The following is a 27,979-nucleotide window of genomic DNA, read 5'->3' as shown; positions in this document are numbered from 1 at the left end:
CGGCGCAAGACTTCCGGTCTGCCGTCTGACGTCTTCCCCCGCCACTGAATCGGAAGTTCTGGCTGGCAGTTGCGTGGAAATGGGCACCGGTGGGCGGAGTGGGCTTCGGCCTGGCAAAGGGAACGCCGAAGGGGTGACAGCGGGAAAGGGGAAGACGGATGAGGCGACAGTGACTTCGATCACTGCTGCCTCGGCCTCCTGCCAGTACAGGTGCATCGAATGCAACCAAGAGGCCAAGGAGCTGTACCGAGACTATAACCACGGCGTGTTGAAGATAACCATTTGTGTGAGTTGTCAGGTGTGGGGTGTCCTTGGGGAAAAAATGGCGCAGCGAGATCTGGGGGCCGTGAGATGCCGTGGAATCTTTGCCAGCTTTCTAGGGCGATCAAAAATCAACGAGTTTCAGAGTGCTCTAATACAGACTTCAGTTCGATGCTTGACATTTCCGTTCCGGCTCAGTCGAACCTTTGCGTGAATACCTGTAGTGGTAGAGAAGTGCTCCCTACAGCACTTTTCTCACACGGCTCGTGTTTGCTGACCCGGGCGAACAAATCCTCCGACGGAGATGGATGCATGCGTTGTTCAGAGAAACTTAAAGATCGGATTAGGCTGACATTTGGGCTCCCGTCAAAACTATTTCATTCTTATTCTCCCTTTGATTAGACAGATGTTACCGTCTTAACACTTCATCACCTACAGTAAATTCTCCTAGAGTATTTTTTCAGGTTTCATGAATGTACACTATTATGTACGAAGCACTATGCTGGACGTTGATGATATAAAAACCAAAAGCGAGGAAGTGAAAATTCTGTTTTCGAGGTGTTCCGTAGTCTATTTACAGAGAATATGTTTTTAAAAAACACACAATTGGAGGTTCTTTTGGGGGGGCCATTAGGAAAGAATCTGTCACAATATAGGCAGTCAATACATTTTTGTCCCCTTTCTGATCTCCTGATGACTTTTTAATAATTCTCATTTCAAAAACATGGCAAGAGTAATTTGCAAGGGAGTCAACAGTGTGAATGTGTATCTGTTTCTTGTCAACCATTATGTTAATATTCTTGTGCCTGCACTCTCAATTTCCTGCTCTTCTTTCAAGTTGTTTCTCTCATTTGGCAAAATTGAAACATATTGCCTATCTGACCCTACACCCTTGCTGCTGAGCTTTGCTGGGGAGAAAACACCTTAAATTCATGACCGCTAACCTCAGGTAGGCGTTGATACCATCTGTTCATCATGATACACTTCACTAGTCCATTCATGTTCCCACTCCTCTGAACAATACCCTGTCTCTCCTCAAGTTTCACATATATCCTCTCCTGCTTCACTTAGAGAACTTCCACAAATTATGCAACCACATAAACCCAGTACTAGTGTTCGAAATGCATCTGGCATTAGGCTAACAAAAACAAAATCCCTTTCAAACCATCAGACACTGGCTTCTCTATACCTTTATTTATGTGAAGATAATTATTGGATAGCTATTTAGGTCAACAGCTATACTATCACCCACTTCCCTCCATCCCCAGACCCCCAGGATTACACTTTCTCACCCAGGAGACAGATTTTAGAGTAATATTTGGAATATTGAATGGTGGTATACATTTTGAATTATTGTACACAATCATTCCATAATGAGATGGAGTTTGTGCTAACCTTGTTTATATTTCACTAATGCTTAGTAATATGCATAATTGCATTACTCAGAAAAATCATTCATTTGGTGCCAGACTCTGAAAATTAAACCATAAAATAATTAATTTTTTAAAGGATGTCCAAAAGTCCTGAGATTAAAAGTAAAAGAGTTTTAGATATCATGCTGTTTTTTATATATGATGAAGTTACAGATTTTTAAAAAAATTTTTATTCTTTACTTATTTGTGGCTGCGCTTTGTCTTCATTGCTGCATGAGGGCTTATTTGCGGTGAATGGGGGCTATTCATTACAGTGAGCGGACTTCTCATAGCGGCAGCTTCTCTTCTTATGGAGCATAGGGCTCCAGTAGTTGGAGCGATTGGGCTTCAGTAGTTGGGGTGTGCAGGCTTAGTTGCCCTGCAGCATGTGGAATCTTCCCAGACCAGGGATTGAACCTGTGTCCCCTGCATTGACAGGCAGATTCTCATCCACTCTGCCACCAGAGAAGTCTAATATCATGCTATTTGTTGTGGGAAAAGTATCCAGTTTCTAGGTGGTTACAGTCAGTAACTAATACTAATACTTTGGTCTCTTCTCTGCTGAGTTTGGAGTCAGCAGTATACTCAACCTGATCACCTACCAGTATTTTTCATTCTAATCTCCCTTCCCTTTGCTCTTCTTGCTTTTCTCTTGCCATTCCTTCCAGCTTGCCTATCTCTGTTTCTCTAATTTTTTCTAACGGAAGCATGTCCCTTGCTTTTAGTCACTCTCTCTGCTTCAGCATCTCACAATTTATTATAGTTATGTTAAAGATACTGTACTTTTAATATCCTGTAGAGCCTGACCTATTTTAACTGCTCAGATATTTGTTAAATCCATTATGGTAACAAAACAAGACTCCTTTGACATTGTCCCAAGTTTTAGGACAACAGGAGGCAGCTTTCACCCCTGGTTGCTGGGTGCAAAGATGAATGACAGCACTACCCTCGCAGGAATGTAAAGTTTCATCGGTTTCACTTTTCAGATATGTGCTTGCTTATTGTGGAGCTAAAGTTAAAGAGATTTGAGAATGAGTGGGGAAGGGAATTGTCCTGGAGATGATGGGAAGGAAGAAGCAGCAAGAATATTCATGGGGGAAAAAAAGTGACCAATTCATATTCTGAAAGAGATGTGATTCATTGTAGAATTAGAGAGCATAGCAGCAGAAACTAAGTCATATCTATGTGAAGACTGAGCTGGTGGAAGCAGTATTTGAGTTTCCTGGGTGTTCATGGTCCCTGTGCTGTAGGGATTTCTTAGAGGACAAACTTCTCTTTCAGGATACTTGACTATTAATAATGATATAGAAGGGAGCAGTTTTGCCAGAATCATTCAGTTCAGTTCAGTCGCTCAGTCGTGTCCAACTCTTTGCCACCCCATGAACTGCAGCATGCTAGGCTTCCCTGTCCTTCACCAACTCCTGGAGCCTGCTCAAACTCATGTCCATCGAACCAGTGATGCCATCCAATGATCTCATCCTCTGTTGTCCCCTTCTCCTCCTGCCTTCAATCTCTCCCAGTATCAGGGTCTTTTCCGGTGAGTCACTTCTTCGCATCAGATGACCAAAGTATTGGAGTTTCAGCTTCAGCATCAGTCCTTCCACTGAATATTCAGGACTGATTTCCTTTAGGATGGACTGGTTTGATCTCCTTGGAGTCTTCAACACCACAGTTCAAAAGCATCAATTCTTCGGTGCTCAGCTTTCTTTATAGTTCAACTCTCACATCCATACATGCCTACTGGAAAAACCATAGCTTTGACTAGATGGACCATCATCAGCAAAGTAATGTCTCTGCTTTTTAATATGCCGTCTAGGTTGGTCATAGCTTTTCTTCCAGAAATAAGAAAACGTATTTACTCAATTTAGCTATCTCCCCATAAGATGTTTTACTACATTTGTGTGTGTGTGTGGTTTTACTCATTACATTCAAGGTGAAGGAAGCACTCAAATGAAAAGCAAATAATAGAGGCAGAACAAGGAAAAAATTCAGCCTAAACTGATAGGGAGGGAACCAGCAGACTTAAATGAATTCTCAGTATTTCTAAAATCCTCAGCATGCTAGGAAGGGAAGCTGAGCATAGCACATAGCATGTCACGTGATACCAGCAGTCGCCCCTTCTGTTTGGTTTATGTCACCTGCTTACTCCACTGTAGCACTTTTAGTAGCATGTTTATTTGCCTTCCCCTTCTAAACTGTCTGAGCCACCAGGACAGCACTTCCTGGGTAGCTCAAAAGGTAAAGCATCTGCCTGCAGTGTGGGAGACCTGGGTTCAATCCCTGGGTTGGGAAGATCCCCTGTCGAAGGAGATGGAGACCCACTTCAGTGTTCTTGCCTGGAGACTTCCGTGGACGAGAGGAGCCTGGTGGGCTGTAGTCCATGGAGTCTCATAAAGTTGGTTGACTGGCCGACTTTCACTTTCACTTTCACTTTCTAAACTGTAAGGTCCTTGAGATTAGAGCTTATGTCTCAGGGTAGGTATCCAGCACTGTGGAAATGCCTGGTGCATAGAAATGGCTAAGTAAAGAGAGCTATTGCTCTGAGTGTAATAGTCATTCCAAACACATTTGTCAGGTAAGTGATTGCAGGAGGAATAGCCACGCTGCGCTGTCCCCTGCTGTTGGTTTCTGCCTCCCTCCTTCTAAAATACGTCCAAATCCCATCTTAGACTTTTGATGCTGTCAGGAGATGGGTTTCAAAGAATTTTTAAAGGACAGAGAGAAGGTCCCTGACCAGTCTCGGTTTCATCTTGAAATGAAGTAGCATCTCTGGCCTTCCATTCTTATTTGTATAAAGACAGGACGTGTTCTCCACGTGAGTAGCACAGGGAGAAGATCTAGAAAACCGCTGTGTTGGGTATGTATAATTTCTGATTCTGTGGCTTCTGTTTAGACACTGGCTTTCTCTTTGCTCAGCTAAAAAGCCTAACCTGTTACACCTCAGATCTATTAGGTGCATTTAAATTTGGGGTAATAGCACATCTCCCTTCATTGTTTCACATGATGACGAGACAAACATACGCACTTCTTGTAATGATGTGAGTGAAACGGAGAAACTTGAAATTGGAATTGAATCTAACTCGTTATAACACTGGGAGTGCAGGGTTACTATTCTTCAGTGCACTCCATTTTTCTTCTAGCACTTAGATGTAATCAAAAGGTCCTCCTAGTATGTTTGCATATACATCACTTCTTGTATTTCTCTTTTATCCTCTCAGAGTTTTGAAATTGTTTTGTTTTTTTAATTGTAGCCATTAGTTTATGCCTTGACTAGTAGCCCTGCAACTTTGTAGCTAATACTGATTCAGATGTTGCAATTCTAATGAGCTTGTTCCTATACCTGCATTTTGTATGTTCTAATGGCCCTGGGATTTCATAACATTGTAATCACGTATCCAAAAAAAAAAAAAAGCTATTTAATAGGAATTGCCGAGAGCCCAAGGGCCTTGATTTGGGCAACTCAGAACCAGGCAGCACAACGCAGTTCCTTACATACAGCCAGAGGTCTCCAGGGTCTACTGTAGCCCAGAAAGACCATTTTCTTGCCATGTTCTCAATGGAGAAAAAGAAAAAGACAGGCTCTTTTTGGTAGGTGCCATCCCAGGATTCCTGCCCACCTGTAGCTCTCAGTTCTAGGTGTAGGGTTACTTTTTTGAACCCCTTTCTCCAAATCATATTTCAAGAAGCACAAAGTTGGGGCCATCTAGTCAACGGGCAATGAAAGTACATTCTGAACTTATTTATTTTATAACAGTTCCTACAAACTGAAAGTAGCATTTTCTGAGATATTTTCCTGCCTGAAATGTCTTTAAATCAAATATCTTTTTTAGCTTTTTAATATGAGGTTAAAAGATTAATATTTTTACCCTAGAAGATTATATTTACTCATTTGAAGCCAAGGCTTGCATAGATGAACATTTTATATCTGAATGGAAGTTTCCATAAATGCTCATGCTTGGTCGCTCAGTTGTGTCTCACTCTTTGCGACCCCATGGACTGGAGCCTGCCAAGCTCCTCTGCCCATGGAATTTTCCAGGCAAGAATACTGGAGTGGGGTGCCATTTCCTTCTCCCAGAAATCTTCCCCAACCAGGGATCAAACCCACGTCTCTTGTGTCTCCTGTATTGGTAGGCAAATTCTGTTACCACTAGCGCCACCTGGGAAGCCATCTAAATAAATGCTGATACAACCTGATTGCTATATAAATCCAAAATACAATCTGCTGCTTTGAAATCCTCTAAAATTTCAGAATGTATAAATATATTTTTTCTAATATTGTCTTGCATTATTTCAGAAATCCTGCCAGAAACCTGTAGACAAATACATCGAGTATGATCCTGTAATCATCTTGATTAATGCTATTTTATGCAAAGCCCAGGCCTACAGGCATATTCTTTTCAATACCAAAATAAACGTAAGTTGTGATAATTTTTTTTATTTTCTAATTTTACTTGATGATTTTGCATTTTGAAATAATAACACTTTTGAACAGAATTAAAGAATATTATTTAAAGAAAGACATTCTAACAAGAGTGAGTCTTTTATCAACAATGTCTGGAAATTTCTGGAAATAGCAGGCATTGCTTTTTAAAAAGGTATGCAATGTCTAGTGTGTATTTAAGAATATGGTCACTGGCAGGAAGTTGATAGACCATCACCTGGATTTCCTTTTTAGTAGGTTACCTTTTGAAACAGATATCAGTAATTTTGAACAGAATAAAATTAAATATAACCTGGTAGGGAGAGAATTATCCCTAAAAGAAGTAAGCAAACATTAAAAGAAAAATATCTTTAAAATGTAATGTATTGCATGGTATACTCTACTGTTAAGGGAATGGCTGATTGGTTTAGTTGCTATGTCTTGTCGGACTCTCTGTGACCCCACGGACTGTAGCCCACCAGGCTCCTCTGTGCACGGCATTTGCCAGGCAAGAATACTGGAGTGGGTTGCCATTTCATTTTCCAGGGCATCTTCTTGACCCAGGGATCCAACCCACATCTTCTGCATTGCAGGTGGATTCTTTACCACTGAGCCACCAGGAAGCCTGTTGAGGAAATACATGAGATGAAAACTCAGAAAAGTCCTAATAGATACAGTTGAATTTTTTTTTTTTTTTGAAATGTACAATTTAATGAATTGACTTGTATACTCTTAATAATTTGGCTAGGATTGACAGATAAAATACAGGACAATTAATTAAACTTGGAAGTCAGATAAACTGATTTTTAGCATATGTTCTAAATATTGTGTGGATCATACATACACGAAAAAAGTATTTGTTGTTTATCTGAAGTGCATAGTTAACTGGACATCCTGCATTGTTATTTGCCAAATCTGGCAACCCTAATTTTGGGCTAACAGGGACAGTAACAGTGCAATTTATTATCCCTGTCCTCCTTCCCCCGAGTTAAATAACCCAGGCTGTTTTGTAATCTAATTGAAGTCTCAGACTTGACTACACATTAGAAACACCTAGGGGAGTGGGTGGGGGCAGCAGTTAATTATTCCAAGCTGAGGCCTCACCCAGAACCAGTTAAATCAGAATCTTTGGCAATGGGATCCAGGCATCGGTATTCCTTAAATCTCCCTGCTGCTGCTAAGTCGCTTCAGTCGTGTCCGACTCTGTGTGACCCCAGAGACGGCAGCCCACCAGACTCCCCCGTCCCTGGGATTCTCCAGGCAAGAACACTGGAGTGGGTTGCCATTTCCTTTTCCAATACATGAAAGTGAAAAGTGAAAGTGAAGTTGCCCAGTCATGTCCAACTCTTAGTGACCCCATGGACTGCAGCCTATTAGGCTCCTCTGTCCATGGGATTTTCCAGGCAAGAGTACTGGAGTGGGTTGCCATTGCCTTCTCCGTAAATCTCCCTAGTGGATGCCAAAGTGCAGCCAGGAGAACCAGTGTGCTAAATGGGGTAGCCTTAGAAGCTCACAACCATGCATATCCCTGGACCACATCAACTTTGCACACAGTTTCTCTTCCCCACTTTACATAGATAAATTTCAATGAGTAGGAGAAATATATAGAAAAAAGCCAGTTTTTGTTGCCTAGCATTTTCTGTTTTTGCCAAATTTCAGACTCTTTTTTTAAAATTTCCAGAAGATTTGCCACCTTTAATTGCTGTCTTTCACTATTTTAGTTTATACTCATCCAACCTAGAGGCATTTTTTTAAAAATTCATGTTCAGACTAATAGTATCTTATGAGGTGTCATGAAATCTTCAGATTAAATGTGTTTATTGCTGCTTCCACCCATCCTGAGTCACATAAATTCTTGCTTAATTCTGTGTATCAGACAAATGTTGAGAATATAACAGGATGAAGTGAACTGCTATTTAAAGCAGTGATTCTTAACTAGGGGTGCACATTACAGCTCACCCTCTGCCTGAGTGTTTCCCACACAGTATGCCTGCCTGGGATTTCCTTCCACAGATTCTGAATCAGGACTGGGGCCTAGACATTTGTATTTTGAAAAATCTCCCCATGTGATGCTTCTGCTGAACACTGCTGATTAAGACCTAGTGGTTATAGACTGAATACAATTTGCATTTAACTGGGCAGTTTCTGAATTTGAAAAGCTACTAGATTGGACAGTCTTCAGAACCCACAAAAGTTAGCTCTGTCTGTGCCTCTTGATATTAAGTAGTTGTTTCTTTACCTGATTGAATGGCAATGTCTTTTGACAGATGCACGGAAAGCTCTGTGTATTTTGTCTGCTTTGTGAAGCGTACCTGAGGTGGTGGCAGCTCCAAGACTCCAGCCGAAGCATTGATCCTGACGACTTTATCAGATATGCTAAGGAGTGGGATTTCTACAGAATGTTTGCGATTGCCTCTCTAGGTAGGAAGAAGCCATATATTATTTGACCGACTATTTTGATTTTAAAATTAAGGTGCATGGTTTTAATCATTGGTAAGAGGAGCTAGCTAGAGGATTTGAGACTAAATTTCAGCTATGCCACTAATCTGCTAGGTGAGTTTGTCTAAATTACTTGCTTTCTTACTTTTATTTGTTTCTTTTCTTTTCTTTTCTTTATTTTTAGTGCTTGCATGGCATATATTCCTCCTTTACTTTTTTTTAAAATTAATTAATTTATTTATTTTACTTAACAACATTGTATTGGTTTTGCCATACATTGACTTGAATCCTCCATGGTAGTACATGTGTTCCCCGTCCTGAACCCCCCTCCAACCTCCTACCTCCCTCCCCATCCCATCCCTCTGGGTCATCCCAGTGCACCAGCCCTGAGCATCCTATATCATGCACTGAATCTGGACTGGCCATTCATTTCACATATGATAATTTACATGTTTCAATGCCATTCTCCCATATCTTATCCATTCACCTGCTGATGGATATCTAGGTTGCTTCCATGTCCTGGCTATTATAAACAGTGCTGCAATGAACTTTGGGGTACAAGTGTCTCTTTCAATTCTGGTTTCCTTGGTGTGTATGCCCAGCACTGGGATTGCTGGGTCATATGGCAGTTCTACTTTTTTGGCAGTTTTTTAAGGAATCTCCACACTGTTCTCCATAGTGGCTGTACTAGTTTGCATTCCCACCAACAGTGTAAGAGAGTTCCCTTTTCTCCACACCCTCTCCAGCATTTATTGCTTGTAGACTTTTGGATAGCAGCCATTCTGACTGGCGTGTAATGGTACCTCATTGTGGTTTTGATTTGCATTTCTCTGATCATGAGTGATGTTGAGCATCTTTTCATGTGTTTGTTAGCCATCTGTATGTCTTCTTTGGAGAAATATCTGTTTAGTTCTTTGGCCCACTTTTTGATGGGTCTTTTATTTTTCTGGAATTGAGCTGCAGGAGTTGCTTATATATTTTTGAGATTCTTTGTCTGTTTCTTCATTTTCTATTATTTTCTCCCATTCTGAAGGCTATCTTTTCACCTTGCTTATAGTTTCCTTTGTTGTGCAGAAGCTTTTACTTTTAATTAGGTCCCATTTGTTTATTTTTGCTTTTATTTCCAATATTCTGGGAGGTGGGTCATAGAGGATCCTGCTGTGGTTTATGTTGGAGAGTGTTTTGCCTATGTTTTCCTCTACGAGTTATAGTTTCTGGTCTTACATTTAGATCTTTAATCAATTTTGAGTTTATTTTTGTGGTGTTAGAAAGTGTTTATTTTGTATGGTGTTAGAAAGTGTTCTAGTTTCATTCTTTTACAAGTGGTTGACCAGTTTTCCCAGCACCACTTGTTAAAGAGATTGTTTTTTCTCCATTGTATATTCTTGCCTCCTTTGTCAAAGATAAGGTGTCCATAGGTATGTGGATTTATCTCTGGGCTTTCTATTTTGTTCCATTGATCTATATTTTTGTCTTTGTGCCAGTACCACACTGTCTTGATGACTGTGGCTTTGTAGTAAAGACTGAAGTCAGGCAGGTTGATTCTTCCAGTTCCATTCTTCTTTCTCAAGATTGCTTACCTAAAACAACTTGAAAAGGAGGAATTATGAACCCCAGGGTTAGTAGAAGGAAAGAAATCTTAAAAATTAGGGCAGAAATAAATGCAAAAGAAACAAAAGAGACCATAGCAAAAATCAACAGAACCAAAAGCTGGATCTTTGAGAAGGTAAATAAAATTGACAAACCATTAGCCAGACTCATCAAGAAACAAAGGGAGAAAAATCAAATCAACAAAATTAGAAATGAAAATGGAAAGATCACAACAGACAACACAGAAATACAAAGGATCATAAGAGACTATTATCAGCAACTATATGCAAATAAAATGGACAACTTGGAAGAAATGGACAAATTCTTAGAAAAGTACAACTTTCCAAAATTGAACCAGGAAGAAATAGAAAAGCTTAACAGACCCATCATAAGCATGGAAATTGAAACTGTAATTAGAAATCTTCCAACAAACAAAAGCCCAGGACCAGACGGCTTCACAGCTGAATTCTACCAAAAATTCAGAGAAGAACTAACACCTATCCTACTCAAACTCTTCCAGAAAATTGAAGAGGAAGGTAAACTTCCAAACTCATTCTATGAGGCCACCATCACTTTAATACCAAAACCCGACAAAGATGCCACCAAAAAAGAAAACTACAGGCCAATATCACTGATGAACATAGATGCAAAAATCCTTAACAAAAGTCTAGCAGATAGAATCCAGCAACATATTTAAAAGATCATACATCATGACCAAGTGGGCTTTATCCCAGGAATGCAAGGATATTTCAATATTCGCAAATCAGTGTAGTACACAACATTAACAAATTGAAAAATAAAAACCATATGATTATCTCAATAGATGCAGAGAAAGCCTTTGACAAAATTTAACATCCATTTATGATAAAAACCCTCCAGAAAGCAGGAATAGAAGGAACATACCTCAACATAATAAAAGCTATATATGACAAACCCTCAGCAAATATTATCCTCAATGGTAAAAAATTGAAAGCATTTCCCCTAAAGGCAGGAACAAGACAATGGTGCCCACTCTCACTACTACTATTCAATATAGTTTTGGAAGTGTTGGCCACAGCAGTCGGAGCAGAAAAAGAAATAAAAGGAATCCAGATTGGAAAAGAAGAAATAAAACTCTCCCTGTTTGCAGATGACATGATCCTCTATATAGAAAACCCTAAAGATTCCACCAGAAAATTACTAGAGCTAATCAATGAATATAGTAAAGTTGCAGGATATAAAATTAACACACAGAAATCCCTTGCATTCCTACACACTAACAATGAGAAAACAGAAATTAAGGAAACAATTCCATTCACCATTGCAACGAAAAGAATAAAATACTTAGGAATATATCTACCTAAAGAAACAAAAGACCTGTATATAGAAAACTATAAAACTGGTGAAAGAAATCAAAGAGGACACAAATAGATGGAGAAATATACCATGTTCATGGATCAGAAGAATCAATATAGTGAAAATGAGTATACTACTCAAAGGAATCTATAGATTCAGTGCAATCCCTATCAAGCTTACTTTTATTTGTTACCACACATAAGGCATGGAAATGATTATGCTTATCAGATGCAGGTGTTTCATAAAGTATTTTGAGACATAATATCTTGGGTAAAATTCTTCACTTTAAGTTATGATTATCCAATCTGAAGATTCCTTGAATCTCATCTTTATTAAAACAGATTAATAACTGCCAGACATTATTCAATGTATTGTACTAATTACTATTATTACTAATTATAATAAAACTAATTATTATACTAATTACCTACTCATATACTAGGTGCAGGGAAAGGGCTACTCCCCAGAATTCTTTGAGTTCTGAAATTGTTTTTCTACAGAATTTGAAATTTGTGACTTAGGTCAGAATTGGGTTGAATTAATTTCTGTGACTATGTTATTACTTACTGGTTTCCATGCTTTTCTACTTCTAAAATCTTTTTCCTTATATTGAAATATTTTAGTACTTAAGTCTCCATGCCTGCATGCTAAGTCGCTTCAGTCATGCCCCACTCTTTGTGACCCTATGGACTGTAGCCCGCCAGGCTCCTCTGCCCATGGGATTCTCCAGGCAAGAATACTGGAGTGGATTGCTGTGCCCTCCTCCAGGGGACCTTCCCAACCCAGGGACTGCACTCAGGTTTCTTACTTCTCTTGCATTGGCAGGCAGATTCTTTACCACTAGTGCCACCTGCACACCTCTCCAGTGTCATATTTCTGGACTGTGTCCTCTTTTGTCCCTCATTCTTCTCTGGCTGCCCTCATTTCCTTGGCCCTCTCATCCAGTCCCAGTGGTTTTAAAATTCATTTGTCTGCTGAGAATTCCCAAATGTACATAATATTAAAAACTTCCTTGAACAAATCACCTAAACCAAGAGCTAGAACCTAATATAATTTTAAGCTTTAAAGCAAAGCCTCTTAAAATTGCTTTGTGTGTATAATTTAAAAAAAAAAAAAAAAAAAAACAACTAAGCTTGTTTTCAAGTAGTTTGGAATTTCTGTAGCACTTAACTCTATAGTGGCTGTTTTGACACTTGAGCAGAAATTTTTTCTCCTATTACATTTATATGTGTCTTAATCTAATCCCTAGTTAGGTTGCAGATTCCTAAAACAGCTTATAAAGAATGTGTTATACAAATCCAGCATCTTATAACTTAAAAACTGTTTTTACAGTACCATCAACTCAGTTTTCACAACCATCCTCTTTGGTAGGTAGGTTGGGTTGCCTTCCCCATCTGCAGTTGTCAAAGCACAAGAACAAGAAGGGCCCGTGGTCTCCCTGAAGTTCCCCCAGCAGGTTAGCCTCAGTGCAGAGCTGGGGAAGGTCTCCCAGGGCCCCATCTCTTGTTTTCCCCACTGCGGCTCTTTCTCCACTGCTGCTCCTCCTGAACACATCTGATGTGTGAGAGCTCTAAGGGCGAGGGCTCTCTAATACCTGCCTAGGAAAGGCTGTGTGGAGCCCAAGGGCAGGTGCAGCTTCCTCAGTCTCCCAAGTTCTAAGCTAGAAAGGTGTGTGATGTAGTCTGCTGTCCTCTCCAGTGCAGGAAACCCTTCTCTCTTGATTCCTGCAAGATTGTGTCTCCAGTGACAGGACTGTCATTTAACAATAACCCACCACTGTTAGATGGTTCTTGTGAGGAAGTTCTTTATTTTTGTTATTCTCATTATTATCAGTTAAAAACCCAGGCTATATAATCTGCCTGTTTGAACTGATCCTTGCAGTGGACAAGCCCTTCAGTCATTTTGAAGGGAGATGGTGTGTCTCCCCTGAAGACTATATCAAATTCCATGGGGGCTAACCATCCTAAATTACGTTTATGGATCCTGAAAGTGAACGTCGCTCAGTCGTGTCCAGCTTTTTGTGATCCCATGGATGATACAGTCCTTGAAATTCTCTAGGCCAGAATACTGGAGTGGGTAGCCTTTCCCTGTTTCAGAGGATCTCCCAACCCAGGGATCGAACCCAGGCCTCCTACATTGCAGGCAGATTCTTTACTAACTGAGCTATCAGGGAAGCAAACAATCAAGAAGGTCCCACTGAGATGGGATCCTAGTTATGGACCTTAATTGACCCATATGAATCCTAATTATGGATTATGGATCCTAATCACCTATATTTGGAACCTCTTTATTTTGGCTAGATTCAGTTATAGAACATTTTAGAAGGAATACAGTTATTTCTCCTATGATACAATACATGTCTTCCAGAAAAGAAAAAAAAAAAAACGTGATCCTGTAGAAAGCTTATAGGAGAAAATCTTTCTGCCTTTTCATAATATGTTCATGGGAGTCTCAAGGCAAGAGTGCTGAAGTGGTTTGCCATTTCCTTTTCCAGTGGACCATGTTTTGTCCACTTTGATACTTTTGAACTGTGGTGTTGGAGAAGACTTTTGAGAGTCTCTTGGACTGCAAGGAGATCAAACCAGTCAATCCTAAAGGAAATCAATCCTGAATATTCATTAGAGGGACTGATGCTGAAGCTGAAGTTGCAATGCTTTGGTCCCCTGGTGTGAAGAGCTGACTCATTGGAAAAGACCATGATGCTGGGAAAGACTGAAGGCAGGAGGAGAAGGGGACAACAGAGGATGAGATGGTTGGATGGCATCACCAACTCAATGGACATGAGTTTGAGCAAGTTCTGGGAGATGGTGAGGGACAGGGAAGCCTGGCATGCTGCAGTCCATGGGGTTGCAAAGAGTCAGGCATGACTAAGTGACTGAACAACAACATAGGAGAAAATAGAATTAGGGACAAACCAATCAAAATGTATGCATCTGGGTAGTCAGAGCACTAACAGTCTTATTAATAACAATCTTAATAAAATAATGCAGTTAAAAGATATTGTTAAACTCCTAGTTGGGAACAGAACAGATTGCAGTCTGTTCTGACTGTGGGATACCACGGGAACTATTGCTTCTTTTAGTCTGGACTCTGTCTCTGCATACTTCCTGAAGGATATGGAATTACACTCAAAAAGTTTGTTAAGATGAATAGGGGATGTTTTTAATTTAGGTAACAGACTATTCAAGGTCTTTTGGCTAAGAGGCAGTCCATAAAAAAGTAGGTGAATCAACAACGAAAAACACCTTCATATGTAATTCCTAGGCTGTGTCCCATATACCAGATTTAAAACCTTCCATTCTCCTGTCCGTTTTCTCTGTGGAGATCTCTAGGAGTGAAAATGCTTAAACAACCTGATTTCCTAAAAGGAACTTCAGAAAGTTGATGATTACAATTCTCCCAGAATTACTTTTTCTCCAGAGAGTGAAGTACTTCATGAAAGAATTACCAAAATATGTTTCAGAAATGATACCAGCAGGATTTGACACAAAAGACAGGGGTTACTTAAAAAAAGAAAAAGAAAGTTTCTTTTTTTATTATTAATTTTTTTAATGACTGGTTTTTAAAATTTAATTACTTAACTTCTGTCTGTGCTGGGTCTCCGTTGCCATGCGGGCTCCTCTCTAATCGCAGTGACGGGGTCTGCTCTCTTTGTGGGTGGGCTTCTCGTGGCAGTGGCCCCTCTTGTTCCTGAGTGTGGGCTCTAGGGCACAAGGGCTGAATAGCTGCAGCAAGTGGGCTCTAGTCATGGCATCTGGCCTTAGTTGCTGCATGGCGTGTGGGGTCTTCCTGGACCAGGGATCAGACCCACGTCTCCTGCTTTGGCAGGCAGATTCTTTACCAGTAAGCCACCGGGGAAGCCGTTGTTATTAATAGTAGTACTTCCTATTATTTTGGTTGCACTGGGTCTTCGTTGCTGTGCTTGGCGGGCTTTCTTGAGCTGCGGCAAGCGAGGGCCGCTCTGCATTGCTGTATGTGGGCTTCTGATTGCTGCGGCTTCTCCTGTTGTGGAGCACAAGCTCCAGGTGCCCAGGCTCAGGAGTCATCACACACAGGCTTAGCTGATCCATGGCAGGTGGGATCTTCCCAGACAAGGGATCAAAGCCACGTCCCCTGCCTTGGCACCTGGATTTTTATCCACGGCCAGGGAAGTCCAGAAAATTTGATCCTGATAAAGCATTTCTTTTGTCATTAGCTGATAGGCTGTATTTTGGAATTGTGGTTTATTTGTTTTTAGGGGCCTCTGGTTTGGATTGAGACATTTGTATCTTTATTTTTCCATTTCTTCCTTAGAACAGACTGCCTATTTTATTGGCATTTTCACTTTCCTGTGGATAGAACGACCCATAAAAGTGAAAGAAAAACTCAACTTCACTTTGCTGCTGAAGGCATTATTGTTATCTAGCTACGGAAAACTCTTGCTGATCCCAGCTGTGATTTGGGAACATGATTACACACCCCTGTGCCTCAGACTCATTAAAGTGTTTGTCCTTACATCAAACTTTCAGGCAATCAGAGGTATGTTTACATCTTACTGTTTTCTCAGCTTTCAACCCATATACTATCTATAAAGCCTTGTTTCTAGGGTACAGTTTTTATATAACCTATTAAACACTGGAACTGTTTGTAGAATAATAACAATGCCTAACATTTTCATAGTGCCTTATCCATGGCACATGTTCAATATTCGTTCAGTTTAATCACATGGTACTTTTTAGTTTTCAAAATGGTCCCTTATACATTGCATCCATCCTGTGGGGTCAGTCATTGTTGTTTAGTCATTCAGTCATATCCAACTCTTTTGCAACCCCGTGGACTACAGCCCACCAGGCTCCTCTGTCCTTGGGATTTCCCAGGCAAGAATACTGGAGTGGGTTGCCATTTCCTTCTCCAGGAGTCTGCCTGATCCAGGGATCGAACCTATGTCTCGTTCATTGGCAGGTGGGTTCTTTACCACTGAGCCACCAGGCAGGCCCTGTGGAGTCAGTAGGGCAACTATTATTACCTCCACTTTTTGAGTGAGCTCTTGGCGACTTGTCCAAAGTTACATGGCCAGGCAGTTGTCAAGCCAGGCTAGAATGCCAGGTATCTGCCTCACAGCTCAGGAGAATTCTTACGACATTGACGAAGGGTAGAGCAGCCCTGCATGTCGTCACTTATCCCATACATTGTGAGAAGTGCTATTGTAAATGAACGTATTAATCTGATATTTCTTATAATGCCTATCATCTGGTAAACCATAAAACCAAGAGTATCCATTTTTTTCTGCTATTCTTTTTATAACCTTAAGATCTAGCTTTTATTTTCCTGTTTAATATTCATGTGAATCTGTCTTGATGAGAGCAGGAGAAGTTTGGTGTTTTTGTCATCAGCAGATGTTTTGGTTCTCCCAAAAGCTTTGTAGATGGAAAAGTAACAACGTAGATTAATAAGAACAAATAGATTTTCTAAGAAACAGTTTTACAAAACCATTCCATTCACACTGCCACACAATTTACATGCCAATATCATTTAAACTCTTAAGAACTTATCAGTTGCCTTTTCTTTTTCAGTGACCCTGAACATCAACCGTAAGCTCACCTTCTTGGCCATCTTGAGTGGCTTACTGGTGGAGAGCACCATGGTCTATTTCTTCCAGAGGATGGAGTGGGCTGTTGGAAGTGACTGTGCCATCTATAAATCTCAAGACTTTTGAAGAGGTACAGAGCATGTCTCAGTGTTCTTGCACCCAGACAGGTGTCCTTCTCAAACCAGACAGATGTCATTGCAGCAAACATAACGCCCCCACCTGCCCCCCAGCACCTGGGTACCTCGAGGTCACCTCTGGGTACCTCGAGGTCACCTCTCTCTCCCTCGGGGACCCTAGGGTTCTGCATTCTAGTTCTGTTGTCAGCCTCAGTGACATCAGCAGCTATGTTTTTGTTGTTTCTGGGTCCCTGTTCTCACAGTTCTCTAACACCTCCATTCCAGCTCACTCCTACCAAAACCTCAGACGCTGAGGTCTGTCCCGCTGACCGCTGTCTACCACCCTTTCCAACCATTCTGCTGCCTCCCTCCCACCACCTCTGCCTTCTGCTGCCTTTTTTACCTCTCTCTCCCAAACCTCTTACTTTCCTTTATTTCTGTCCCATTTGCCTCTCTCTTAACTGTGCCTGGAACTTATAGGCAGCTTGCGTCACCCTCCATTAATGCCTTGAAACAGCTGGGTCCCTGCCCTTCTATCAGCCTCCCCGTTGGAGCTCTCGGGGTGAGTCCATCAGCTCTTTTCTCTGCTGAGCTTGGCAGGTCGCCCCTGCGTCTGCACAGAGCACAGCTGAGGGTGCTCCTCTGTCTTGAGGTCACCTCTACGGACCCCTTTCCCTCCCCCAGCCCCCACCACACACACAGTGGCCTTGGGGCAGTTGTTCCAAAGTCTTCCCCGCCTTACTTCCCCCTGTGTCTGCTCTCACTTTGCTGAGAATGGAGACTTACCACAAACTCCCTGAGTTTCCTTTTCCACTTCAGCACTTGCTTGGTCATCTGCTTTCTTTCTTCCTTCCCTCCCTTCTGTTCCTCACCAGAGCTGAGTACAGCCTGAAGGTATCCTCCTGCCTGTAGTCACTGTCAGGCCTCTGGACCACTGCCAGCCCCCCACAGTCTGTGTTGGGGGAATACGTGATCGGGTAGACTTGAAGGAGTGGCAGCTGGTGAGGAGGGGAGGGAGCAGGCAGGGTAAGCTGAAGCAGCTCTCGGGCACCCTCCTCATCCCACAGGCACAGCTCTGAGCCTTCTCTGCCTCTCCTGGCGCCTCAGCAGCCCTCCTGCCCTCCATGCTCAGCTCACCCTCTTCCTCTCCGGGTCCTCAGAGACACCGCTCCTTCCTCACCCTCTCTCCTCTGCAGTGACTCCTTCCCCTCTGCCAGCACACATGGGCAGCTCTTTACTTTAGACAGGCTGCTCTGAGCCCATTTCTTCACTGCCTCTCCTCTTTGTAAAACACACTTTCTGCCCAGTTCCCCAAGCTGGTGCTCCTGAAAACAGAAGGCAGCCAGCCCCCAGCTCTGCCAGGGCCCTGCTCGCTGCTCTGCTCTGGAAGCTGCTGCCTTCCCAGACAGGCTGCCTCTGCCCTTCCTGGCATCAGACCTTCCTTGTCCACTGACCCTGTCTGTCTCCCATGTCTTGCCTCAGCCCTCCACTTTTCTCTCCTGCTGTGCAGACACTTGGCTTTGGCAGCAGCATGGCTTGATCCATCTAGGGCAGATTGCTTCCAGATCTTTCCAGACCCAATACCTCCAGTCTTCCCCCTCTGCCAGGTCACTCATGCCCTTCCACTGCCTTCAAGATAATTCCAGGATGGCCTGGCTGTTACCTCTAAAATTGAACTCAGTATCCCCAGCCCTCACCAAAACAGAACCTTCCTGATAGCTTTTTTTGTTGTTCTTGGTTTTGTTTTGCTTTTCTAATATTTATTTATTTTTGGTTGCACTGGGTCTTCTGCTGTGCGTACAGCTTTCTCTGATTGCAGCGAGGAGCTACTCACGGTTGCAGTGCTCGAGCTGCTCACTGCGGCCGCTTCTCTTGTTGAGAGCTCAGGCTCTAGGTGCGTGGGCTTCAGGAGTGGTAGCGCTCAGGCTCAGAAGTAGTGGCGCACGGGCTTGGTCGCCCCATAGCATGCGGAATCTTCACGGACCAGGGATCTAACCTGTGTCCTCTGCTTTGGTAGACAGATTCTTATCCACTGCACCACCAGGGAAGTCCCCTGCGAGCTTTTCATCTTGTCACTCAGCCCCCAGCTCAACCTTCATCATCTCCTGCTTCAAAGTTTGTAACAACCTCCTCAGCAGCCTTCAGCCTATCTTCACAGAGCACCACTTCTGGTGCCCCTCTGGATTTTCCACCACTTCTTATTGTTGGCCAGAGTTTCAGTCTCTTCCTGAGCAACAACTCTCTTCCTGAGTTTTCTCTGAGCGTTAGTGCTCATTTCTCCTCTGCGGGCAGGTTTCTGCCCACGTTCTCTACTGCCCTTTCCTCATCTCCAGATATATCACACTCTTCTCCACTAACCAGATTCAGTCACCCCTGCTTCTCTGTGGAATGAAGACTTGCCAAAAACTTGCGTCTGTCACGCTCGCTCCTTCCATTGAGCCCCCAGGGCCCAGCTCAGTCACATTCCCAGAGCTCCTGAGACTGCCCCAGTGCTGAAGGCCTTGCCCCCACTCTTTTTAGTGCTTCTGCCTTTTGAGCTTTCCAGTATAATTTCTGTGAAGAGAAGTCCCCTGTCTTTAACAGCCATTTGAAAACCATTATCCTCTTCATGTTGTATACTTGTTTACACTTTACATTAAAATGCCATGTATTTATGTCTGACTCCCTCAACCTGGTTTGGTGCCAGGACAGACCAGGCCCGAGGTAACGGTGTCCCTGTAGTACAGAGCCTGCCCTAATAAGTATTTGTTGATTTGATTTTTAGTGGAATGTGCCACTCTAAATACTTTTTTTTATTATCCACAGTTTCATTTTTTACTGTCTGTGGCATGACTGGTTGCATCTGTAAAATAGAAGACATAAAAATACAAACCAATCTTCTCATTACTGTTGTGTAAAATGAAGCAAAGATTTGGATATACTTCCTGAAAAAGAAAGCAACGGTTATTGCATTGGGAACTGCTAACCCATGTAGGAAATAGCTAAACCACATACAGAAACACTCACACAAACACAAGGAATGTTGCTGCAGGAACTAATGTATGCAACTAGTGAAGATTTATACATTATAGACAGTTCAGGTAAGCCCTGGAATTGAAGGAACATGAATTCATGAGTCACACATAAGAAAAGATCTTTGTTCATGGCTTTGACATATTTATATCTTTTTATTTAAATGTTAATGGTTAAAATAATACTTTGTGTTCTTACAAGAGAAATACTTTTCTCTCAATAAAGTCACAATAAACTGAGCTTTTGTGAATTTTTAATTCAGAATCTTCCCCTGTAACTAAGTTACTCTTTAAAATCAGCTGATCCGAAAATAAATAACTAAAAACAACTGAATTGTACATCTAACATCTTGAGAGTTAATTACATCTCAGTAGAGCTGTTACTAAATAAATAAACATCGCTTCTCTCCTTTTCTCTCTGCCTGCTTCACTCATTTGTTCTTTCACTTATTCATTCCATAGATACTTAGCTCCTAGTCTGTTAGGGTCAGACACTATGGATACAGTAGTAAAAAAGACGTGGGACCTGGCCCTCTTGACATTTACTGAGTAGTGATGGATTTAGAAATAGGAGTAGGTAACTGCAGCAGTGTCTTTTTATCAAGCAGTGAGTATAAGCTATTCGGGAAGGGCAGGGTGGAAACAGCTGTTCCAGTCAGAAGTCGAAAAGGTCTTCCAAGGAAAGGGGAAGGGACAGAGCTTTCCAGTAGCCTGGAAGAGAAGACAATGCACACAGACTCGTGGAGGGCAGAGTGCCAATGGGCATAGGCTGGGGCTGAAAGCAAATGGTCCAACTGGGTAGAGTGTGAGCAGTGGGAGTTCCACAAATGATACATGGAAGATGTGTACAGTTCGGATTAAGAAGGGCCTCATGAGTTGTAATTTATCCCAAGGATGAAGAAACCAAAGTTGAAGAATCCAAAGTAAAATGGGCTTCCCATGTGGTGCTAGTGGTAAAGAACCTGCCTGCCAATGCAGGAGACAGGTTTGATCACTGGGTCAGGAAAATCTCCTAGAGAAGAGTATGGCAACCCTCTCCAGTATTCTTGCCTGGAGAATTCCATGGACAGAGGAGGCTGGTGGTGGGTCACAAAGAATCAGACACAACTGGAGCAACTTAGCACACACAGCTCAGCAAAGCAAAAAACAGGACAAAATCAATGCGAATAACATCAGAGTAGTCACAGCATGAAGAGGACTGTTGACCACCAGATGGAGCCTGTCAGTTTAAGGAGCAGAGGAGAAAACATGGTTCAAAGACACAACCAAAAGGGAAAAAATCAACTCTAAAACAAGTATGAGGGGAGATGACCTAAAAAATACACTGTCCATAGCTTCTCAAATCTTTGGCTAAGATAAATAAAGAGACTACATCATCTATTTATGAATTTATATTCCATACACCCCAGTCTGCCTTGATCACCGTAAAGGTATTTGTTAAGTTTTAAAGACAAACAAGTGTTCAAAAGCCCTTTCCTGGGTGCCAGTGAGGTGTCCATGAGCAGTAGATAGCTAAGTGCTGCAGAATGGGTGGGTGGGAGGGACTTCCAGGGAGACCCATCTCATCAGCTATGATCCTAGACTCCACTCAGTGTATTTACTTATTTTTTTAATGTTTTATTGGAGTATAGTTGATTTTCAATGTTGTTTGAGTCTCAGGTATACAGCAGCGTGAATCAGTTATACACAAACACACACACACAGAGTCTATCCACTCTTTGATTATTTTCCTAGATAGCCATTACAGAATATTGAGTAGAGTACTCTTTGCGACCCCATGGACAGTAGCCTGCACCAGGCTCCTCCGGCCATGGGATTTTCTAGGCAAGAGTACTGGAGTGGGTTGCCATTTCCTTCTCCACACTCAGTGAATTTATCACATCACTCGTTGGAGTGAGGAAAGAAAGGGCAAGTCTCCAGGAAGAAGGCAGAGAGGCTGCCTTCCAGGTCATGTTGAGAGTGATCAGTTCTCCCATCCCCAGGCCAGGCCCCACTGCCCAGCCCAGGAATTCATCCTTTCTTTATGCTTTTTCCACATGTTTTATGAAAAATTTCAAAGATACAAAAACATTGAAAGAATTGTACGGTGAAAACATCTATTCACCACCTAGATTTTACAGTTGTTAAATTTTGCCCTCTAATTTCTGAGATGGCAGAACTTAAGAGTTATACTGGGAAGATGAGGTAGGGGTGATGCTTGGTGCTTTAGAATGATGTTTATTTTCCAAGCCATTCCTCTCTCCCAGTCACTGAAACATGGTCTGACAACAACAAAAAAGGTATTTATGTGAAAATTCTTATGAAGGTATAAAAGTTAAATTACTTTTAGATATCCACAATTTTAAAGAAAAAGCATATGCACCCAAGCCATTCTAGAAAATTGCCTTATAATCACAATCATGGATCAGTTATGGTCACAGTGGCTACCCAGCCCATTGATGACGAGTTTTCAACACACCAAGTACCAGAGAAGAAAAAAATTCTCAGTTTATGAGAGCACAATATAGATGAATAAGGCACAAAGAAAATAGACAAGTGGTCTTCTGTTAAAAGATTTTCTATCAGAGTGTTTGAATTCCTTCGAACTAAATTAGGAAGAAAACATCATAGTGTCCATGAGAGCCAAAGAAAGCATGTTTTTAGCTATTTACAACAAGACAAGGCAAACATCAATCGAAAAGTGGAAGATACTTTAGAAATCAGTCTTACATGAAGAAATTGAAGCTTAGAATGGTTCAGGGATATGCTTATGGTCACACAAGCATACAGTGATAGAACTGGGACTAAAACCTAGGTCTCTACTAGTTTAGTAGAGGATCCATGGGTCTCTCTTGGCCTCCACTTGCAGTCTAGTGGAGGATCCCTGGGGGATCCTTGGGTCTGTCTTGGTCTCTGCTACATAGTCTAATGAAGGATTCCTGGGTATATATATTAGTTTCCATTTTCAGTCTAATGGTGGGTCCCTGGATCTATATTAGTCTCCACCCCTCACCTAATGATGGGGATGGGGGTGGGCAACCAGGTCATTCTTTCTTTGCTAAGAAAAAAGGTAATGTACTTCAAATACAGTTAGGGACACAGAAAAGAGAGTTTTAAATAAGGAACTCAAATGCCTAGGACCAGATTAAATATTGGTCCTCTGGCTACAAGGAAGAAGCTGTAGAAGATGAGCATTTTATTGTATTCTTTCCTCAGAATTGCTGTGATCCTTAAGAGTTGTGTCATTACTTTCTGATATTGAACACATCTAACCCTAACCTTAAAGATGATGCTGTGAAACTGCTACACTCAATATGTCAGCAAATTAAGAAAACTCAGCAGTGGCCACAGGACTGGAAAAGGTCCGTTTTCATTCCAATCCCAAAGAAAGGTAATGCCAAAGAATGCTCAAACTACCGCACAATTGCACTCATCTCACATGCTAGTAAAGTAATGCTCAAAATTCTCCAAGCCAGGTCTTCAGCAATACATGAACCGTGAACTACCAGATGTTCAAGCTCGTTTTAGAAAAGGCATAGGAACCAGATATCAAATTCCCAATATCCGCTGGATCATCACAAAAGTAAGAGAGTTCCAGAAAAACATCCATTTCTGTTTTATTGACTATGCCAAAGCCTTTGACTGTGTGGATCACAGCAAACTGTGGAAAATTCTGAAAGAGATGGGAATAGCAGACCACCTTACCTGCCACTTTGGAAACCTGTATGCAGGTAGGAAGCAACAGTTAGAACTGGACATGGAACAACAGACTGTTCCAAATAGGAAGAGGAGTACGTCAAGGCTGTATATTGTCACCCTGCTTATTTAACTTACATGCAGAGTACATCATGAGAAACGCTGGGCTGGATGAAGCACAAGCTGGAATCAAGATTGCCAGGAGAAATACCAGTAACCTCAGATATGCAGATGACACCACCCTTATGGCAGAAAGTGAAGAAGAACTAGAGTCTCTTGATGAAAGTGAAAGAGGAGAGTGAAAAAGCTGGCTTAAAGCTCAACATTCAGAAAACTAAGATCATGGCATCTGGTCCCATCACTTCATGGCAAATAGATGGGGAAACAGTGGAAACAGTGGCTGACTTTATTTTTTTGGGCTCCAAAATCACTGCAGATGGTGACTGCAGCCATGAAATTTAAAGACACTTACTCCTTGGAAGGAAAGTTATGACCAACCTAGACAGCATATTAAAAAGCAGAGACATTGCTTTGTCAACAAAGGTCCGTCTAGTCAAGGCTATGTTTTTTCCAGTAGTCATGTGTGGATGAGAGTTGGACTATAAAGAAAGCTGAGAGCCGAAGAATTGATGCTTTTGAACTGTGGTGTTGGAGAAGACTCTTGAGAGGCCCCTGGACTGCAAGGAGATCCAACCAGTCCATCCTAAAGGAAATCAGTCCTGGGTGTTCATTGGAAGGACTGATGTTGAAGCTGAAACTCCAATATTTTGGCCACCTGATGTGAAGAGTTGACTCATCTGAAAAGACCCTGATGCTGGGAAAGATTGAGGGCAGGAGAAGGGACAACAGAGGATGAGATGGTTGGATGGCATCACTGACTCAATGGACATGAGTTTGGGTAAACTCCAGGAGTTGGTGATGGACAGGGAGGCCTGGCGTGCTGTGGTTCATGAGGTTGCAAAGAGTCGGACACAACTGAGCGACTGAACTGAACTGAACATAACCTTATTTACAATACAAAGTTGGTGATTCATTCTGAAGGGAAAGTTAGTAACGCAAAATGAAGTTAAAATATTGTCTGGCTGACAAGCCAGTAGAGGAAACACTGCAAAAGCAGGAACCTCGGTACCCAAAAGAGGATTATATTTGTTCGTTCATTCCTATTTAAGAAGTTTTATATATACTTATTATTTATCTTGTGCCAGGCACTATTTCAGGGGTTTTATAATCATTAACTCACTTAATCCTCATGATAAACCTAGGAGCTGCCTCTAAGAGCCCACCAGGAAATGTTTCTGGGTATTTTGAAAGGGAAGAGGGCACAGTGTATTGGCAGGCAGATCAAATGCTGCTGTCCTGTTGCAACACAGATAAATAGCTAAATGGGAAGAACACAAGAGTGCCCAGAAAATCTGTGTCAATTTCCTGTGGCTGCTGTAACAATTACAGCAAGCTTATGGCTTAAATTTATTCTCTCACAATTCTAGAGGCAGGAAGGCCAAAGATAGTCTCTGGAACTTATATGTATGTATGTTAAGCCGCTTCAGTCGTGTCTTTGTGACCTTATGGGCCACCAGACTCCTCTGTCCATGGGATTCTCCAGGCAAGAATACTGGAGTGGGCTGCCATGCCCTCCTCCAGGGTACCTTCCTAACCCAGGGATTGAACATGAGTCTCTTATGTCTTCTGCACTGGTAAGCAGGTTCTTTACCACTAGGGCCACCTGGGAAGCCCGGAACTTGTAAATGTTACCTTATTTGGATAAAAAGTTCTTTGCAGATGTGATTAAGGATCTTGAGGTGACCAGATCACTTTGCGTACCCGAGTGAGTCCTAAATGCTATCACAAATGTCCTCAGAAGACAGAGGCAGAAGGACGACTTCCCATGTGCTGCGGTGGATGGGCATCTGCCTGCCAATGCAGAGGACACAGGTTTGATCCTTGGTCCAGGAGGATTCCCCATGCCACGGGCAACTAAGCCCATGTACCACAACCACTGAGTCTGCTCTCCGTCAATCAGTCTCACTGGGCCAAAGGCAGGGTGGACAGCCAGCCACCTCCCTCCCCCCAGAGGCTCTAAGGGAGAATACACCCCCCCCCCCACTTCCAGTTTTTGCTGGCTCTGCCAGTTCTTGGCCTGTGGGCACATCACTCCAGTCCACCCTCCGTCTTCACATCACCTCCTCCTCCATGAGTCAAATTCCCCTCTACCTCCCTCTTTTTAAATAGGATCGTCTTTCAGTTTTATTTATTTACTTTTGGTCGTGTTGGGTCCCCACTGTGGTGCAGGGGCTACTCTTCATTGCCGTGTGCGGGCTTCTCATCACGGCTGCTGCTCTTGCTGTGGAGCACGGGTTCTAGACGCAGGGGCTCAGTAGTTGAGGCTCTTGGACTCTAGAGCACGGACTCAGTAATTGTGGCACATGGGCTTAGTTGCCCAGACCAGGGATCAAACCCATGTCTCCTGCGTTGGCAGGCAGACTCCCATCCACCGCACCACCAGGGAAGTCATCCCTCTGCCTCTGTAGCCTGAGGACTCACTCGGGTGATGCAGAATGATCTGATCATCTCAAGATCTTTGATCACATCTGTAAAGAACTTTTTGTTCAAATAAGGTAACATTTATAAGTTCCAGAGACTATATCTTTAGCCCAGATATCTTTGGGGGGGTTATTTTTCAGCCTACCACAAAATTATCTGGCTAATAACAGCTCCACACCCAACACACACACTCACACATGTGCATGCTAAGTCACCTCAGTCATGTCTGACTCTTTGCTACCCTATGGACTGCCAGGCTCCTCTATCCAAAACAACAAAATTCTGTAAAGCAGTTATCCTTCAATTAAAAATAATAAAGGAAAAAAAAATACTGGAGTGGGTTGCCATGCCCTCCTCCAGAGGATCTTCCTGACACAGGGATCAAACCCATGTCTTCGGGGTATTGCAAGGGACTTCCTGCATTGGCTGGGAGTGGACTCCATGCAGCTCTGAAGTTCTCTCATGACATATAGAGAATGTCTTCTAACTCCTCCCTGTATTTTCCAGAAGTCACCTTGCTCGAACACATTTGGCAGGGAAATACCCAGGCAAACACCTGCTCTGGAGTTGAGCATTCACCATCGATCCATGGCCTCAATTTGAATTCAAGGTCAGAAACGCCTGCATTTATGTGCTGCAGGCGAATAGAAGGATGTGTCTGTCTAACAGCAGGTGCTTATTGTGCAATTTTACTCCTGGCTTCATCTTCTCTTCCCTGCCCTTGTACTGATTTCCAAACCCACTTTTCAAAAAAAATTGCTTGTATTGTGTTGTGTGAATTTTTACAAAGCAGTCTTAAAGAGTTTTTTAAAATATAATTTTACTTATTTTATTTTTGGTTGGGCTTCCCAGATGGTGCTAGTGGTAAAGAATCCACCTGCCAAGAAGGAGACACAAGAGACGTGGGTTTGATCCCTGGGTCAAGAAGATCCCCTAGCGTAGGAAATGGCAACCCACTCCAATATTCTTGTCTGGAGAATCCCATGGACAGAGGAGCCTGGTGGGTACAATCCATAGGGTCACAAAGAGTTGGACACGACCGAGCAACTCAGCATGTACACATTTTTGGTTGCACTGGGTCTTCATTGCACAAGGGCTTTCCTCTACTTGCAGCAAGCAGGGGCTACTCTGTTGTGGTGGGTACATGGGCTTCTCTTGTTGCTGAGCACTGGCTCAGCATGGGCTTCATGCTGGGCTTCAGTAGTTGCGGCTCCCAGGTTCTAGAGCATAGGCTCAATAGTTCGTGCACGGGCTTAGTTGCTCTGCTGCATGTGGGATCTTCCCAGATCAGGGATCGAACCCATGTCTCCTGCATCAAAAGGCTGATTCTGTACCACTGAGCCACCAGGGAAGACCTTAAGAGGAGTTCTTTAAATGAAGGTGGTATATAAATCATATCCATTGAAAATGATCAATGTGTGTGGCACGTGTCTGCACTAATGTGCCTTCTGCCCTGGGGGCATGTTCCCTCTCCTCCTTCCACAGCTGGGGGAGAGAAGTTCAACTTGCACATCTTCTACTGGGCTCCTTCCAACTCAAGGTCCCAGCACACTGGAAGTGCTCTGGTCCGGATGCTTGAGCTGGTGTAAATTACTGCTCAATGACATGGT

General features: G+C 42.5%; 1 protein-coding gene across 3 annotated transcripts; it reads left to right on the top strand.

The window, feature by feature from the left end:
• The first annotated feature begins 25 nt into the window (after positions 1 to 25).
• Positions 26 to 27,085, top strand: ARV1 (ARV1 homolog, fatty acid homeostasis modulator). Of its 3 annotated transcripts, none has more exons than XM_043925145.1 (6): positions 26 to 286; positions 5,968 to 6,087; positions 8,361 to 8,514; positions 15,751 to 15,975; positions 17,010 to 17,156; positions 26,877 to 27,085. In XM_043925145.1, exons 1-5 carry the CDS (start codon positions 80 to 82, stop codon positions 17,150 to 17,152), a joined length of 849 nt encoding a protein of 282 aa, XP_043781080.1. In that variant the 5' UTR covers positions 26 to 79; the 3' UTR covers positions 17,153 to 17,156; positions 26,877 to 27,085. The 3 variants fall into 3 exon arrangements, with proteins under 3 accessions (XP_043781080.1, XP_043781079.1, XP_043781081.1); XM_043925144.1 differs by lacking the exon at positions 26,877 to 27,085 and adding an exon at positions 19,948 to 20,393; XM_043925146.1 differs by lacking the exons at positions 5,968 to 6,087; positions 26,877 to 27,085 and adding an exon at positions 19,948 to 20,393 and having other exon boundaries at positions 31 to 286.
• The last annotated feature ends 894 nt before the right edge of the window (positions 27,086 to 27,979 follow it).

Source organism: Cervus elaphus, chromosome 15 (assembly GCF_910594005.1).
Source record: "Cervus elaphus chromosome 15, mCerEla1.1, whole genome shotgun sequence".
In the NCBI taxonomy this organism is placed as follows: domain Eukaryota; kingdom Metazoa; phylum Chordata; class Mammalia; order Artiodactyla; family Cervidae; genus Cervus; species Cervus elaphus.
The sequence above is the reverse complement of the archived record's forward strand: the minus strand, read 5'-3'. Positions and strand labels throughout refer to the sequence as shown.